The sequence below is a fragment of the Tupaia chinensis genome, unplaced genomic scaffold, assembly GCF_000334495.1.
Source record: "Tupaia chinensis unplaced genomic scaffold, TupChi_1.0 Scaffold146828_1, whole genome shotgun sequence".
Lineage (NCBI taxonomy): Eukaryota > Metazoa > Chordata > Mammalia > Scandentia > Tupaiidae > Tupaia > Tupaia belangeri.
Genome location: NW_006206682.1, coordinates 1,351,128 through 1,366,246, shown reverse-complemented (window position 1 = coordinate 1,366,246; position 15,119 = coordinate 1,351,128). Strand labels below are relative to the sequence as shown.

At 54.8% G+C, this 15,119-nt stretch overlaps 1 protein-coding gene across 6 annotated transcripts in view; it reads left to right on the top strand.

The window, feature by feature from the left end:
* FLNB (filamin B) overlaps nt 1-10,249 on the top strand; it is a 158,587-nt gene extending 148,338 nt beyond the window's left edge. For all 6 annotated transcript variants that reach the window (XM_006169179.3, XM_006169178.3, XM_006169177.3 and 3 more), the window contains 3 exons: nt 5,214-5,432; nt 7,163-7,366; nt 8,580-10,249. In XM_006169179.3, coding sequence (XP_006169241.1) covers nt 5,214-5,432; nt 7,163-7,366; nt 8,580-8,767 — 611 coding nt within the window. In that variant the 3' untranslated portion in view covers nt 8,768-10,249. The remainder of the gene's footprint in view (nt 1-5,213; nt 5,433-7,162; nt 7,367-8,579) is intronic.
* The last annotated feature ends 4,870 nt before the right edge of the window (nt 10,250-15,119 follow it).

The following is a 15,119-nucleotide window of genomic DNA, read 5'->3' as shown; positions in this document are numbered from 1 at the left end:
CCGGGTTGGTTAGCTAGTTGCACTGTTAGGTCTGTGCGTAGTTTTGCTTTTATTTTTCGGAAGTCACATGCTACATGTACTGTAGCACAGCCTTTTTAAAGTTTATTTATGTCTCCCGTGAGACAGAGACCTGCACTCCCAGCCTCAGCCAGCCCAGATCCCGGGCAGGGAGCCTTGAACCCAGGACCTTCCCATGGACAGCATGGCAGGACATCACGTTGCCACTGCACCATCAACTGGCCCCTCAGCTTGTTTTTCTGACCATGAGGTGGAAAAGATCTTTCCATGTCAAAAAATACCCATCTCAGGCCAGCAGATGGTGTGATGGTTAAGGTGCTAGACTCCCATGTGGCCAAACACTGTCTGAGTTCTGGGACTGGCAGCTGGAAAATCATGCTATGTGCATGTGAGTGCGTGCCCAAAATCCCAGGAGGAAAATGCAGAAGGGACTGTGGCGTGGCCATCTCCCCTGGGGGGGAGAGGGGATTTCTCACTCTCCCTCTCACAGTCTCTGTCTCTCTCCAGCAAACATACGTGCCCTATGGCAAAGACCTGCACTCCCCCTGCCTCCCCCGACACTGCCCTGCAATGGGACTGCAGTTTGTATTCTTACCGTGAACTGCGAGTTATTTAAGAGGGCCCTAGAGATGGCCATTGGTGTTGTCCAGTTGGGGTGTTGCAGGGGGTGTCCTCAGGCTTCTCTGTGGAGAAGGTTTCCCGTGTGGACTCACTGGAATGAGGTTTACACGTGGTCTTATTTTGGGTTTTTAGGAAGGCAGCCCATCTGGGGTTCTTGAGTCCCTGGAGTGTGTACCCCGGCTCACCATCCCTCCCCCACCTAGTGAGTGGGGTGGAGCAGATACCTTCCCCACGGGCCAGGGACAAGTGGTCGTAGTTGCTTGGCATCCAGCCCTGGGGGCCGGGCGAGTGTCCACAGTGGCTGGGCCCTGCCCAGGTGCAGGAGTGGCTGACGGGCTGGCCTGCTGCCCGGGGCTCTAGCCAAACAGTGGCCTCAGCAGGGGTGGTCTGAGTGCTGCCAGACTCCCCAGAGGATCCAGGCTGGCTGCACACGAGTCTCCGGGCCAGCAGCGTCCTTTTTCTGACAGGCACATTTCGTTTTGCCTGACACAGTGTCCATTTTACAGATGAGGAACGGGAGAGAGGTTGAGGCTCTCCTCCGACTTGCTCAGCTTGGCCAGGGCAGAAGCAGGAGGTGGCTAGGGCTGTGACCTCAGAGCCTGTGCCCTAGCCCCGAGTTCTGCTGCCTCCCCTAGAGGCACTAACTGTCCCCCGAGCCTGCTTGGGGGGGAGGGGGCATTCTGTCCTCCTGCCACCCTGCAATGGTTTCCAGGCTCCAGTGCAGTCATTTAGCCCCTGGCAAGCCACCCACTGTCCAGGGTGCAGGTCGGGCCCTCCTGGTACTGGGAGCCCATGACAGGCCTGGGGCCAGGCCCTCAGTGGCCGCTGGGCTCTCCTAAGCTGGCCAGAATCCAGCCCGTCCTCCTGCTGGCTCACGCCAGCTGTGCCTGGATCCTCTCCCACTTCCTCTTGGCGGTTCGCACACCTTCTCGGGAGCTCGGGTTTCAGGCTGCGCTCTGCAAGCGCTGAACCCTGCTGAGAAAAGGAGCTGGTCTTGCAGGGAGGCACCCCGCCAGGCGGGGAGAGGCACAGAGGGAGCCTGTTTCAAACGCTGTGTAAATATGCTCTCGTCCAGGGCAGGCGGCTTGTTTTTCTAGTGCTCCGGCTCCCTAGCCTTTTCCCAAATACCCATCCTGAGGTTACACAGCTGCAGTGTGAATGGAATGAAAAGGTGTCTGTACCTTCTAAACAAAGCCAACTCCCCTGGGGTTTTGTGGGTGAGCTTGCTGTGTCTCTTGGCTTGGGGTATGAATGGTCCATTCTGCAGATTTTGGAGCAGGGGAATGTGAAGAATTTGAGGCTGAGCTCTCTGCTAGAGGGGCAGGTGAGAGGCTGGGAGTTAGAACCAGAGCGGCCGAGCACTTTTCCTGATGAAACGATCCAGCAACCGGATCTACACAAGGCTCACCGGACAGCCTCATCCCTACACCCTCTTCCACCTTAAAGGTGGAGACAGGCTGTGTTCAACATGCACTGAAGTCGAGAAGTCAGCTGGGTGTACATGGTGTCTGGGGGGAGACCACCCTGCCCATATATATATATTTAACCAGAGGGCATGGGACCAGCAGATGGTGTAATGATTACGTCGCTGGACTTCCATGTAGTCGACTGTGGTTCAAATCCCGGACCTGGCAGCTTAAAACTCACCGTGCGCGTATGCATGCATGCCCAAAATCCTGAGAGGAAAATGGAGGAGAAGGGATTGTGGCATGGCCATCCCGCCTGGGGGGTGATTTCTCATTTTCTGTCTCTCTGTTGTTTTCTGTCTCTCTCTGGTGAGTGCATGCACCCTATAGCAAAAATTTCTCTTCAAAAAAAAAAAGAAAAGAAAAGAAAAGAAAATGACCAGAGGCACATGCACCTGCCAAAGAGAAATAGGGAGGGAGAGGACAGCCCTCGCCCCGCAGTGGGACATGATCAGACCACAGCCCCTCCTGTTCCTCCGTCCTGTCAGGATTTGGGGCACTCACACGGATTGTTTTCCAGGCTGCCAGTGCTGGGGTTGGAAGTGCATTATCAGCTATGTGGGATCTAGCTCTTTACCCATGAGGCCACGGGGCCGGCCCAGCCTAGTTATTTCGGAGTCTGTTGGTTATGGAGGCGGCTCGGTGACAGATTTCTGCACGTGGCTTTTCCTCCTGTCTTCTCTCAGGCGGGTGCCTCAGTGCCATGTGGGACAGACCTTAGGTTTCAGACCCAGACCTGCTGCTCCCAGCTAAGTGCCTCTGAGGCACTGTCTGACCTCACTGAGCCTCCACTCCCTTTCCTATAAAATGGGCCCAAGCAGGGAGCCCAAATGGACCTTCCAGGAGGTAACAGGCAGGCAGCTCCATCCCGTGATTCCGGATGGCCCCTTTCCACCTCCCCGTGCCTGCCAGGTAGGGTCCTCACAGGATGATCTGGTTTTTCTCAGGAAGGCTGCAGCTCGTTAGAAAAGGTGGGGCTCCTTGGGGCCAGCAGGTGGCGTGATGGTTAAGATGCTGGACTCCCACATGGGCGATCACGGTTTGAGTCCCAGACCTGGTGGCTTGAAAATCACGCTGGGCACGGGTGTGTGCCCAGAAATCCTGAGGAGAGAATGGAGGAGAAGGGATTGCAGCATAGCTATCTCCCCCAGGTGGTGAGTTCTCACTTTGTCTCTCTGGTGAGCACACACACCTTTTTCTCAAAAAAAGGGGAAAAGAGTGGGGTTTCTGGCAACCAGGTCTTTGCAACTTCACTTCAAAAATCTCTTGCTATTGTTGCCTGACAGTCTCCTTAGAGCTGTTTCCCGAACACGTGTCCCCTCGTCGCGTACTTCCGCTTCCTCCCCACAAAGCCCCCAGCCCCCCTGGCAGCTGAAGGGGCTGCACAGATTAGATGTCGTGACCAGGTGGAGATAGTTGGGGGACTTTGGGACAGGAGTCCCTGGAACGTCCAGAGACAGCTGTGTTATATTTGAGGGTCACATGACGGCTGCTCCTTTGTTTTATTGATAACTGGAACAATAATACTTTCTCTGTCCTGAGAGCTATAATTAAACCAAAATATCTCCCAGCTGGGGTGGCCTCTAGGGCTCTGGCCAAATGTGCAGCCCTGCTTGGGAAGGCCATGCCAGGGACACCCCACAGAGGGCAGAGCACAGGCACACAGCTGATGCCTGGACACCTCAGAGGCCCCCCGATCCCTTCAATCCCCTTGGGCCTGGAGTGGGGGCTTCTCTGGAGCAGAGGCTCGGGCAGGAATGGCTCCATAGTGGGCTTTGGCACACCTGGCCTCTCTCCCATCTCCTGGCAGGTGTCTGCAGCGCCCTGGGCCAGCTACAAGGGCAGGAGTCTCAGGGCTGTACTCCGTGTGACTGTCCATCTGGCAGCCGAGGGGTGGGCGTGGGCACCCAGAGCCTTGCACACTTGGTTCGGATCCCAGTGCTACCACTTCCTGGGTATGCAGTGTGACTGACAAGTGGCCGGACCTCCCCGAGCCCCCAGGTCACTTGTGAAGCAGGAGTCCCTGAAAGGACTCCCCGTCACATGCGTGTGACACGGGGCTCAGATCCAGGAGCTCCTGTGTGTTCCGTTCTCGTTGCTGATGTTCATGGCTATGTGGGTGGGCCTGCAGGTCACAGCGGCCACCCTGGTCTTCCGCGTGGTGTCTGGGGTTGGGGTCCTGAGGAGGAGGGAAGCAATGCGGGGTCTCTTGGCTCTCCTGGCCCACCCAGAGGAGAGAGGGACGGTCATCGGGTTGTGCCTCCCCACCCCCAGTCGGAGCTGGACCTGGAGGCTGAAGCAGCATTTCAGGCTCACAATGGCGACTCAGGCTTCTCGCCCTCAGTCACCCCTTGTGTCCAAGGCAAGAACAGGGTGTCCAGGCAGTGGGTGCTTGTGGACGAAATGTCAGCCACACCCCTGCCTCGGCAGGAAAGGGAGCCAGTGCCTGCGGTGCCCTGTGCCAGGAGCTCCGCCCGGCACGCCTGGGCCCCCAGGTTCCCACAGCAGGCCCCTGGTGAGAGGAGCTGTATTAGTCAGGGGTCTCCAGGGAGACAGAACCGGTAGGCTCGTACCGGTCCAGGACAGGGGTTTGTGGGGGACTCAGCTGACAGCTGGGGCAGCAGAGACGCCCAAACAGGACATCTGCAGGCTGGAGGCCCGGGACGCTGGTAACAGTGAGAAGAGGCCATGTGATCCCCAGTCCCAGGCCCAAAGCCCGAGGACCCAGAGGTCCGCTGCCCTGAACGAATCCTGGTGCTCAGAGGCAGGAGCGCCTGGAATTCGGCTCAGCAGGCCGCAGGTTCCCCGGCTCTGTCAGAAGAGACCAGCACCTCCGTCCAACCGCTCTCGGGCTCTTGCTTGACCACATGGTGCCGCCCACACTGGGCTGGCCCTTCCCGCCTTGTTTACTCGGCCTCCCCCGTTAACCTCTGGGAACACCCCACAGACACTCGCCGTCACACTCAACCAGGTTTCTAGGAATTCCTTAGTCGAGGTCACCCAAGACTAACCACCCCAGCTGTGCAGGTGCCCCAGGAAAGCCAGCCACCCTGCACCCCACCCCTCCAGACCGTCAGTACAGCCCTCCTGCTTCCTTCCTCCTCCCAGGGATCCAGTCTGAATTTTTCATCAACACTACCCGCGCGGGCCCGGGGACATTGTCCGTCACCATCGAAGGTCCATCCAAGGTGAAAATGGATTGCCAGGAGACGCCAGAGGGATACAAAGTCATGTACACGCCCATGGCTCCTGGGAACTACCTGATCAGCGTCAAGTATGGCGGGCCCAACCACATTGTGGGCAGCCCCTTCAAGGCCAAGGTGACAGGTAACGACCGAGCACCCGTGCAGCTATTCCGCCTCCCTGTGGGCTGTGGGGGAGTTTAGATACGGTGAACCTGCATCTAAATTGGATGGATTGGTTATTTATTTGCTTATTCATTTATTTATTAAAACTTTGCCATAGGGGACATGTGTTCACCAGAGAAAGAGAGAAAGAGGGAAAGTAAGAAAGCAATTCACCAGGTCCGGGACTCGATTTGTCATTGGTCATGTGGGAGTCCAGTGTCTTAACCACCATGCCACCGGCTGGCCCCATGTTGAATCCACTTTGAGTCTTAAATCTAAAGAAATGGCGTGTTGGGACCAGCATGTGGCGTGGTGGGTGAAGGCGCTAAGTTCCCAACTGTGATGTGAGTCCTAGATCTGGCAGCTTGCTTTCTCACTTTCCCTCTCTCTCTCTCTCTCTGTCTTTCTCTGGTCAAATTAAAAAATAATAACAAATGGAATTAAATCATTCTTTAAAAAAAATGCTGCAGCGTGGCAGGGGGCAGTGTGTGTTTAAACCTTGCAAAAATAAATACGTGGTGTGGAGTAGGTGTTAAAGCTGAGAAAGCGTGTTACGTAGTTTTCTGTTTCTAACAGAAAAGGAAAAATATTTACATATTTGAAATCTGATGTATTTGTTTAGGTCAGGGCCTGGAAATTCCCCTTATTTCTAACCTTCACTTAAAATTACAAGATTTTCTTTTCTTTTTTTTTTAAGAGGTTTTTGCTATAGGGCACGTACGCTCACCAGACAGAGACAGAGAGACAGAAAGCAAGAAATCACCCCCCAGGGGAGATGGCCACGCCGCAATCCCTTCTCCTCCATTCTCCTCTCGGGATCTTGAGCACACACGTAGACGCATCCGGCGTGAGTTTTAAGCCACCGGATCCGGGATGCGAACCATGGTCAACTACATGGGAGTCCAGCGACATAGCCATTAAGCTAACTGCTGGTCCCAAGATTTTCTTCAATTAATTAAAATGTGTTTTCTATAAAATGCTGGGGGAGAAAAACAAACAGTAAAAATCACCTCTACTGTAAATAAATCCCTTCCAAGTATCATGACTCACTATTTAATCGTAGTAGTATAGGGACAGGGACCAGCAGATAGTGTAGCAGTTATGTTGCTAGAACCCCATGTGGTCGACTGTGGTTCAAGTCCCAGACCTGGCAGCTTAAAACTCATGCAAGGTGAGTGTGCATGCGTGCTCAAAATCCCAAGAGGAGAATGGAGGAGAAGGGATCGCAGCATGGCCATCCCCCCTGGGAGCTGAATTCTCGCTTTCTATCTTTCTGGTGAGCACATGTACCCTATAGCAAAACATCCCCCCCCCAAAAAAAAAAAAAATAGTAGTAGATCCAATGCAGAAAATTTAGGTAGAAAAATCATGCTCACTCGTGCCAAGAATCTGTTCTGTTATCTTCTAAGTAGTGTGTTATGTAAATAGAAAGGTGTGAAATTGGATAAGATGGCAAGTCTTTATGTGGGGGAGGTGTTCTAGGTCAAGCCTAGATTCACCCATTTATTCAGAAAACCAGTTCCTAGAGGTATGAGGTGGGACCCTAGAGGGCTAGAAGGAATTATGGAGGCCGGCAGGTGGTGTGGTAATTGGTGCTGTGGGTAGCCAAGTGTTTGGGGTGTAGGGCTCAGCTGGGGGCTTCCGTGGGGGGCACTCACTTGTGCCCTGGCCTGGCCATTCATAGCTGCTCCCTTCCCCGCTATGTCTTAGGCCAGCGTCTGGTCAGCCCTGGCTCAGCCAATGAGACCTCGTCCATCCTGGTGGAGTCGGTGACCAGGTCCTCGACGGAGACCTGCTATAGCGCCATCCCCAAGGCCTCCTCGGACGCCAGCAAGGTGACCTCCAAGGGGGCGGGGCTGTCCAAGGCCTTCGTGGGCCAGAAGAGCTCCTTCCTGGTGGACTGCAGCAAAGCCGGTAGGCAGCGCGGGCCTGCTGGGCCGGGCTGGGCCGGGGCGGGCGGGCGTGCGCTTCGGCCTTCCCTGCTGGGACACTGGGTCTTCTGCAGTGCCCACCCCGTGTAACCCAACTGTGGGCAAGGAACCACGGTTATTACCCTATTTTCCTGCATTTAATACTTGGAAACCGTCACCTCTCGGTCCTGTCACATGACCTCCGGGGATTAGAAAGCTGGTTTTATCCCCATTCCTGCGGGCAGGCTGTATCAGCAGCCTGGCCCCGACTCTGCTGTAACCGCAGTCTGAACTTGGGAATTATTTGCGTGTCAGTCAGCAGGCAGTTACCTGGGTTCAGGTCTCCAGCACACCCAGGCCGGGAACCTAGCTCTACCACTTTATTCATTGGTTTACTTATTCATGAAGCTTCATAGCCACATGACCTCGGGCAAGTTACTAAGTTCTCTTCAAGTCAGTTTCCAGGCTGCCCTCATGGTCACTTCTCCCTCTCCCTCTTTTTCGGTCTCTCTGACTTTGGCAATCAGACCTGTTCTCTGGCAAAAATAAAAGTCAGTTTCCTCTTCTCTCTGTGGGGAATAACATGGGCTGGCCCTGCAGCCTGTGGGTGAAGGGGGCTGGATCCCACATGACCAACCAGGGTACGAATCCTGCCCTGGCTCGCGTGTGCATGCCCCAGATCCCAAAAAGATAGAGAGACGGGAACAGGGGGTTGTGGCATGGCCACGTTCTACTGGGTGTGCCTTCTCTCCCTCTCTGCCGTCTCCTCTCTAAGGTGAGCACACACATCCTCTGGCAGATAATAAAAAGGTAATAATAATAGTGTCTTCCTAAAGGTTCTTCTGAGAAGAGATAAGATAATGACAAACATTTCAGTAGCCTTTACCGGGTGCTAGGGTCTTAGCCGTAGTAACTCCTGAAACCTCACGGCACGCTCACGAGGCAGGTACTCCTATCATCCCATTCACAGGTGCCAAAGCTAGGGTAGGGAGAGGGGCAGTCCCACGTTCAAGGTCCCCCAGGCAGGATGTGGCAGGACTGAAGAGCTCCCTGCATCTCCCCTCAGAATCCCTGCCCTCCCCCAACTCTGCAGGGGCCCCAGTATCATTGGAGAAGCCCACTGGGCAGTACCTGTCTGTCTGCCTTTGGCCCCCATCTTCCCTCCTCTGCCTGTCCCGGCCCATCCGGATAGAGTGACCACCTTCTTCTGCCTCTAGGCTCCAACATGTTGCTGATCGGGGTCCACGGGCCCACCACGCCCTGCGAAGAGGTCTCCATGAAGCACGTGGGCAACCAACAGTACAACGTCACATACGTCGTCAAGGAGAGGGGGGATTACGTCCTGGCTGTGAAGTGGGGGGAGGAGCACATTCCCGGCAGCCCCTTCCATGTCACGGTGCCTTAAAACCATCTTCATCAAATCCAAGGAGGAGTTCTTGTGGTTGCATTTGTCGCCTTTTTATATTTCCTTTTATACAAAGTCCTCTGGCCTGTTTCAGGGTCTCCAACCCCGTTCCTAAAACATTACCCTTCTAAAGTGCCTTCAGAGATAAGCCCAAGCCCTAGGTGTGACTCTGGGGGGATGTGTTGGGGAATCCTAAGAAATACAGACTCTTCCAGCGTGTGCTCTGAGAAGACCCCGTGTGCACTGGGTTCCAGACAGTGCTCTCGGTGACAAGCCACCCACTGCAGACAGACCTGGGCCACGGGCAGGGCCAATGTTTTTACAAAATGAAATTGATGAGCCTTAGCTCCTGGCTCACTCTTCAGCGTTTATGGAGCAAGACTGGGGGTGAGGGAAAGACGGAAAAGCAGACCTAGTTTTAGGTTGTCATTTAACAAAGGTGGTGGAAGATCAGCTTCATCCGTCTAGTCCCTGCTCGATAGAAAAGTCTAGGGGGTTACCGCCGAGGTTTTAGTCCCACTCTTTCTCAGCCCCCTTCTTACCGTCTCATAGGGCAGGCCGGCCCACGAGGCTTCTTGGTGCCTCTGCCCTTTTCTGATGGTGATCTCCTTGCAGAATCGTAACGTGTGACCATCTTGGCAGTCCCGTTTTTGCTTTTGTCCTTAAAGTCCGTTCCAGTTCCTTGGTCTGAGGATATTCTGCAGTGGCAAGCCATGTGGCATTTGCCAAAGAGCCCTTTTAGCCAACACTAGCCCTTGACGTTTCCACGTTCCAGTGTTTGTCAGCCTGGTGGGTCCGTGTCTCAGAGCCCTCATCACGGAGGCGTGTCACGGGCAGGACGCTCTGCACCCACCCCAGGCAGCCTCGGAGGTCACCTTACCTGGAAGATGATGATAATGTAGACAGGAAAGAATGAAACACCTGCTGACCTTCGGTCTCAAAGTTGGGGGGTTGTCAAGGACCAGGAAAGGGCAGCTGCTCTTGGAAATCTTTTTACCGTTTGGCAGAAAGAGTGACAACTGCAGAGCTGACAGTGGCTGTGTATTTGGCCATAACCACGTCATCTGAGGTTGTTTGGAAAGTAATTTGGAGGTGCAGAATTCTAAGGCCAGGTGTAGGGTGTTTTGCAGGCCTGCCTGCAGAGCCATGCTGGCGCGGGACTGTGTTAAAGCATTCTGGGACATGGCCTGACTGTGGAGGCCAGAGGCGATATGGCCCAAGCACGAAGCTCTTGCAGATTTGCTGCTCAGTCCTGAGGGAGTGGCCAGTGGTGTGGCTGGGGACCAGGTGGGTGCCTCTTCAGCAGTAGAAGCCTGGCCGAGGACTGGCAGTAAAAGCTCATCTATTAGACATTGGGCCTCCCGAAGCCCAATGTGCAAGGACCACAATGCCGTAAACGGGGACGTGAAAGCCAAACTGGAATCAAATGCCGACTGTAAATTGTATCTTATAACTTATTAAATAAAATGCTCCGGAAAGTTCCCCTGGTGTTCTCAGATGACATATGTCTTTTTCCTTCCTTGAGAGACCGGCAGGCATCCCAAGCAGGATCTTCATGACATGATCCATCTGCTCTCTGCCGGCCTGGCTCGAGGACTTGCACACACCTGGAGTTTCAGGGAGGTCCCGGGATGTGAACTCAGGACCTCTTCCATGTGGCTCCAGCTGCGCTACTGCTATGTCACCATCTGGCCTGGACGGTGTCATTTCGGAAAGAATGGTTTCAGCCTCTGACCAGCCCTCCCAGCCCCCAGCTGAAAGGACACAGATTCGCAAAGTGTTTTGACAAGTCTGGTCTCGCTCCTGCAGAGAAGGAGCCTGAGGGCTGGACACCCTCATGTTAGGGAGTATATTCAGACCACTCTGTCCTGTCACCACCTGCCCCAGACCAGCAGGGTGGATATTTACTGTTGGTCTTCCTCCCCCTTCTCTCGTCTTCTGGGTCTCCTTTCTGCTAAGCAGGACTTCCGCTGATCCTCAGGAGGATCTTAGCACCCACTCCTCCCCGGCCTCACAGCAGCCCGGTGGCACCACTGCATTGACATGTGTGCAGCTTTGGGCTCTCAGGAGCAGGCCCTGATTGCGGCCTTTATGACCCCAGAGTGGGCTCTGCCACTGGTTATATGGCCCTTATGCAAGAGCCCAGTAGGAGGACTGGAAAGCTACAGAGAAAGCTGCCTGTTGCCATAGGGATGGGAAGTCCCTGCTGGAACTCCAGCCCTCCAGCCTGCAGGAAGGGGGGAGGAGGAGCGAGGCCTCTGCCCCTCGGGCATGGAGCACCCTTAACCCCAGAGGGCTGTTTCCTGGACTCCCAGTCCTAGAGGGTCATGGGCTTTGGAGGGTCCACCCAGACTCTGCACAGCAGGGTCTGGCCAGGCCACAGATGATGCTGGGTCCCCTGCCGAGGACTGCAGGGCACAGCCTGGCTTTCTCCCCCTCTTGAAGCCCTTCTGCTCTCTGGGAGAAGGCAGCATTCCTAAGTCATGGGTGGAAGTGGACTTCAACCTCAGGCCCAACACTAGGAGTCCAGCGGCCAAGGCCCTGGGGAGGTCACCTTGTCTCACTTCTCTGAGCAAGTCTCCACGTGAGGATCACATGAACCCCACTGGGAGCTGTAAGAAGAGTCCCTCCTGCTCCTGCACAGGCCACACCAGGCCCTGGTCAGCACCTGGGGCCCGAGGTGCAATTCCCTGTAAAATGCCACCTGTTACATCAAAGCCATCCCCGAGTGGGAATCCGCAGCTCCCCTCTGGCCGGTGGGCAGAACCAGAGGGCAGCTCTTATCTGCACCTGGACTCGGCTGCTATGGAAACCGGCTGTTTGTGCAAACACCTTGAAAACTTTGAAACTTGACGCAGCACAGGCCGGGCGCCAAGTGCATTCTGACTTTCTCTGGTTGACTTTGCCCGTCTCCTACTGAAGTTGGCAGGCCGGCACTGCGGAGAGCAGCTGCCAGCCGCCCGCGGAGATCTCAGCCCGGAAGAGCCCGTGGCACAGAGGCCCACCTCTTCCCTTGTTTAAAAGTTTGCTGTAGGGTGTGTGTGCTCCCCCCCCCCCAGAGAGGCAGACAGAGTGAGAGACAGTGAGAAAACACCCCTCCCCAGGGGGAAGGCCAGCCACAGTGCCTTCTCCACTCTCCTGGGATTCTGGGCTCACACGCGTACACACACCTGGTGTGTGTTTTTCAAGTTGCTGGTCTGGGACTTGAACTGCACTTGTCGGCCTCGTAGAATCTAACCACCTTAACCACCACACCACCTGGCTGGCCCCAAATTTCCCTTTGCAACCCAAGGAAGCACTCACTGGAGAGGCTGTGTCATTAATAGGCCCTTGTTTCCAATGTTTTAAATGTGAGGGCGCATGTCTAGGTACAGGACTTCAAAGGGGCCTTGAAAGCCACATTTTGATGAGTTTGGTATAGGATGAGTCAGTCCCAGAGGGATTTAATTTCCCTTGAAAATTGCATAGCCTTGAAAATGAGGAGACTAGGGGCCGGCAGGTGGCGTGGTGGTTAAGGGTGCTGGACTCCCACATGGCCAACTGCAGTGTGCATCCTGGGCCTGGTGGCTTGCTTTCTCACTTTCTCTCTTAATCTCTCTCTCTCTCTGTTTGTCTCTGGTCAAATTAAAATAAATAAAGTGAAATAACATGATTTTTTTGAGTAAAGGTGAACAGCAAAATGAGTATCCATCCTTGTCACCTCCCTCCAAATTTCTATTTTAAAACGAAGAGCAGGGCCAGCAGATGGCGTACTGGTTAAGGTACTGGACTGCCACATAGTAGACCACAGTTCGAGTCCTGGGCCTGGTGGCTTGAAACTCCCATGGGCACATGTGCTCAAAATCCCGAGAGGAGAGTGGAGGAGAAGGGATGGTGGCATGGTGATACCCCCTGGTGGGTGCTTTCTCGCTTTGTCTCTCCTGCAAACACACGCACTCTAGAGCAAAAATCTTTCAAACAAAACGAGCAGAATTGTTCATTTAAGTGCCAGGGTGGAGGGAAGTTGGCGTCCCACACCTCCAGGAATTCGGAGGGGGAGAGGCTCTATAATCAGATCACTGCTCTAAGGGAAATGCCTTCCCAGAAATACATCTTATTTAGGTTTTTTTTTTTTTTTTTTTTTTTTTTTTTTTTTTTTTTTCCTCATCACAGTAGAAAATCCTAGCCGGAAGAGGGAATTAAAATGTTGCATTGGAGGGAGCGAGGGTTCCGAGCAGGCCAGGACTCGGTGCATCTCTGGCTTCATCCTAAGGATGCTGGGAGGAGTCTCTTTAGACAAAGGGATCCTTCTCTGCTTTGTGATAAGGCTTTTGTCTGGGCTCCCAAGCCCACGGGGACCAGCTCATGTGCATGGAATTCAGGGGGACCCACCCCATACCCCGAGTGCCCTTTTTCTTCCCCAAAATGTCTCAAGAGCAGGCAGGAGACGGGGATGGACGAGCCTAATTTGTGGCACGCCCAGTGGTTCTGTATTTTGGATTTGCTTATCTCCCTGGGAGAAAGAATCTGTGAGCCTTTTATTGCCCACATTCTTCCCTCTGCGGTGACCACCGCCTTCCGGGCACCCGGAGGCTCCCCCTGCTTCCCCCTGCCTCCCCCTGCTTCCCCCTGCCGGGCCTGCCCTCCCTTCCCAGGAAGCGCCGTCCTCAGGCCGAGGCTGAACTCTGGCGGCAGAGGAGAGGAAAGCTCTGCAGGGCGTCCAAGTCCTGAAACAGCCGCCTCAAGGCCAGATACCTGCAGGCAGCTGCCCTCACAACAGAATGACCCGGGTGGGAGCAGCAGCAGATTGGAAGCCACAGGTTCAAGTCCAGGTTCCAATCCCAGAGAGATGCTTTGGGCCATTACCGCCTCAGCGCCCTGCCCTGTAAAATGGGAAAATAGTGGGGTTCCATTCTCTGATAAGGTGAACCTCTGGAGGGACCAGCAGTTAGTGTAATGGCTATCTCGCTGGACTCCCATGTAGTCGACAGTGATTTGAGTCCAAGACCCGGTGGCTTAAACTCATGCCAGGTGCGTGTGCATGCGTGCCCAAGATCCCGAGAGAACAGAGGATTGTGGTGTGGCCATCCCCCCTGGGGCGTGATTTCTTGCTTTCTGTCTTTCTGGCGAGTGCACGCGCCCTATAGCAATCTGTGCCTTTCAGAACGGGGTCTGTCCTAGTCTGTTTCGTGCTGCTGTAACCGAATACCGCAGACTGGGTCATTCAGAAATAACTGGAGCTTTTTTTTTTTTTTTTTTTTTTTTTGGAGAGATTTTCACTGTAGGGCGCGTGCGCTCGCCAGACAGACAGAGAGACATAGAGACAGAAAGCGAGAAATCACCCCCCAGGGGGGATGGTCACGCCGCAATCCCTTCTCCTCCATTCTCCTCTCGGGATCTTGGGCACGCACGCACACGCGCCCGGCGTGAGTTTTAAGCCACCGGGTCCGGGACACGAACCGCGGTCGACTACGTGGGAGGCCAGTGACATAGCCATTACGCTAACTGCTGGTTCCCGATAACTGGAGCTTTTTCAGCTCACGGTTCTGGAGTCCGGGACGTCCCAGAGTGCAGTCAGCCGTGGGTGAGGGTTATCCCATGGCAGAAGGGCGGGAGGTGGAAGTAGAGCTCAAAACAGAGAAAACCCACTTTCATAACCAAGCCACCTCCGTGAGAGTGGACCCCAGGGCATCATGGGCAGCCTCCTCACTGGCTCTCAGTCCTGGAGGACCTGGGTCAGAGTGGCAGAGGGTGTGACGTTATGGTAATGCTGGGGCCCCAGGTGGGGCCTCCTCTGCCCTCCCCCTCAGGCCCCCCATGTGCTTGGCACACTCCCCGGCAGGGTGCTGTGGTTGTAACACGGGTCGTGGGCTCTGCAAACCACACAGCGCTCCCGCTTAGCATTGCTGAGCTTGGGTTTCCTCATCTGGAAAACTGACCTCAGAGAGTGTTTGCAAACCGCTCTGAGGATTCAGTGAGAAGGCAGTCGAGCCCCTGGTTCAGGACCCGGCACAGAACAGGTACACACCACCACGCAGCAATGCCATGTCCTGGGACAGGATGTCACTTCTCTGAGCCTCCATTTCCCTGCCAGAAAGGAGGCCGCGAGGGCCCTGATAGCCGAGGTGGTGGCGGAAGGCACAGAGCACAGACCACAGTGGCACCTAATAGGCGCCTGCTAAATGCAGCTGACGTGTCCCAAGAACCTCGCTCCACTGTCACAAGGTTTCACGCCCTGGTCTCATCCCGTCCCCCTTTCTGAAAGCTGGTTCCCACTGTCATCCCGTCGTGCACAGGAGGGGCAGAGCTGAGTGTGTGAGGGGCTCGAGCCTCTGCAGCAAGATCTCAGCCACGTGTCCGGAGCTTTCTGGGT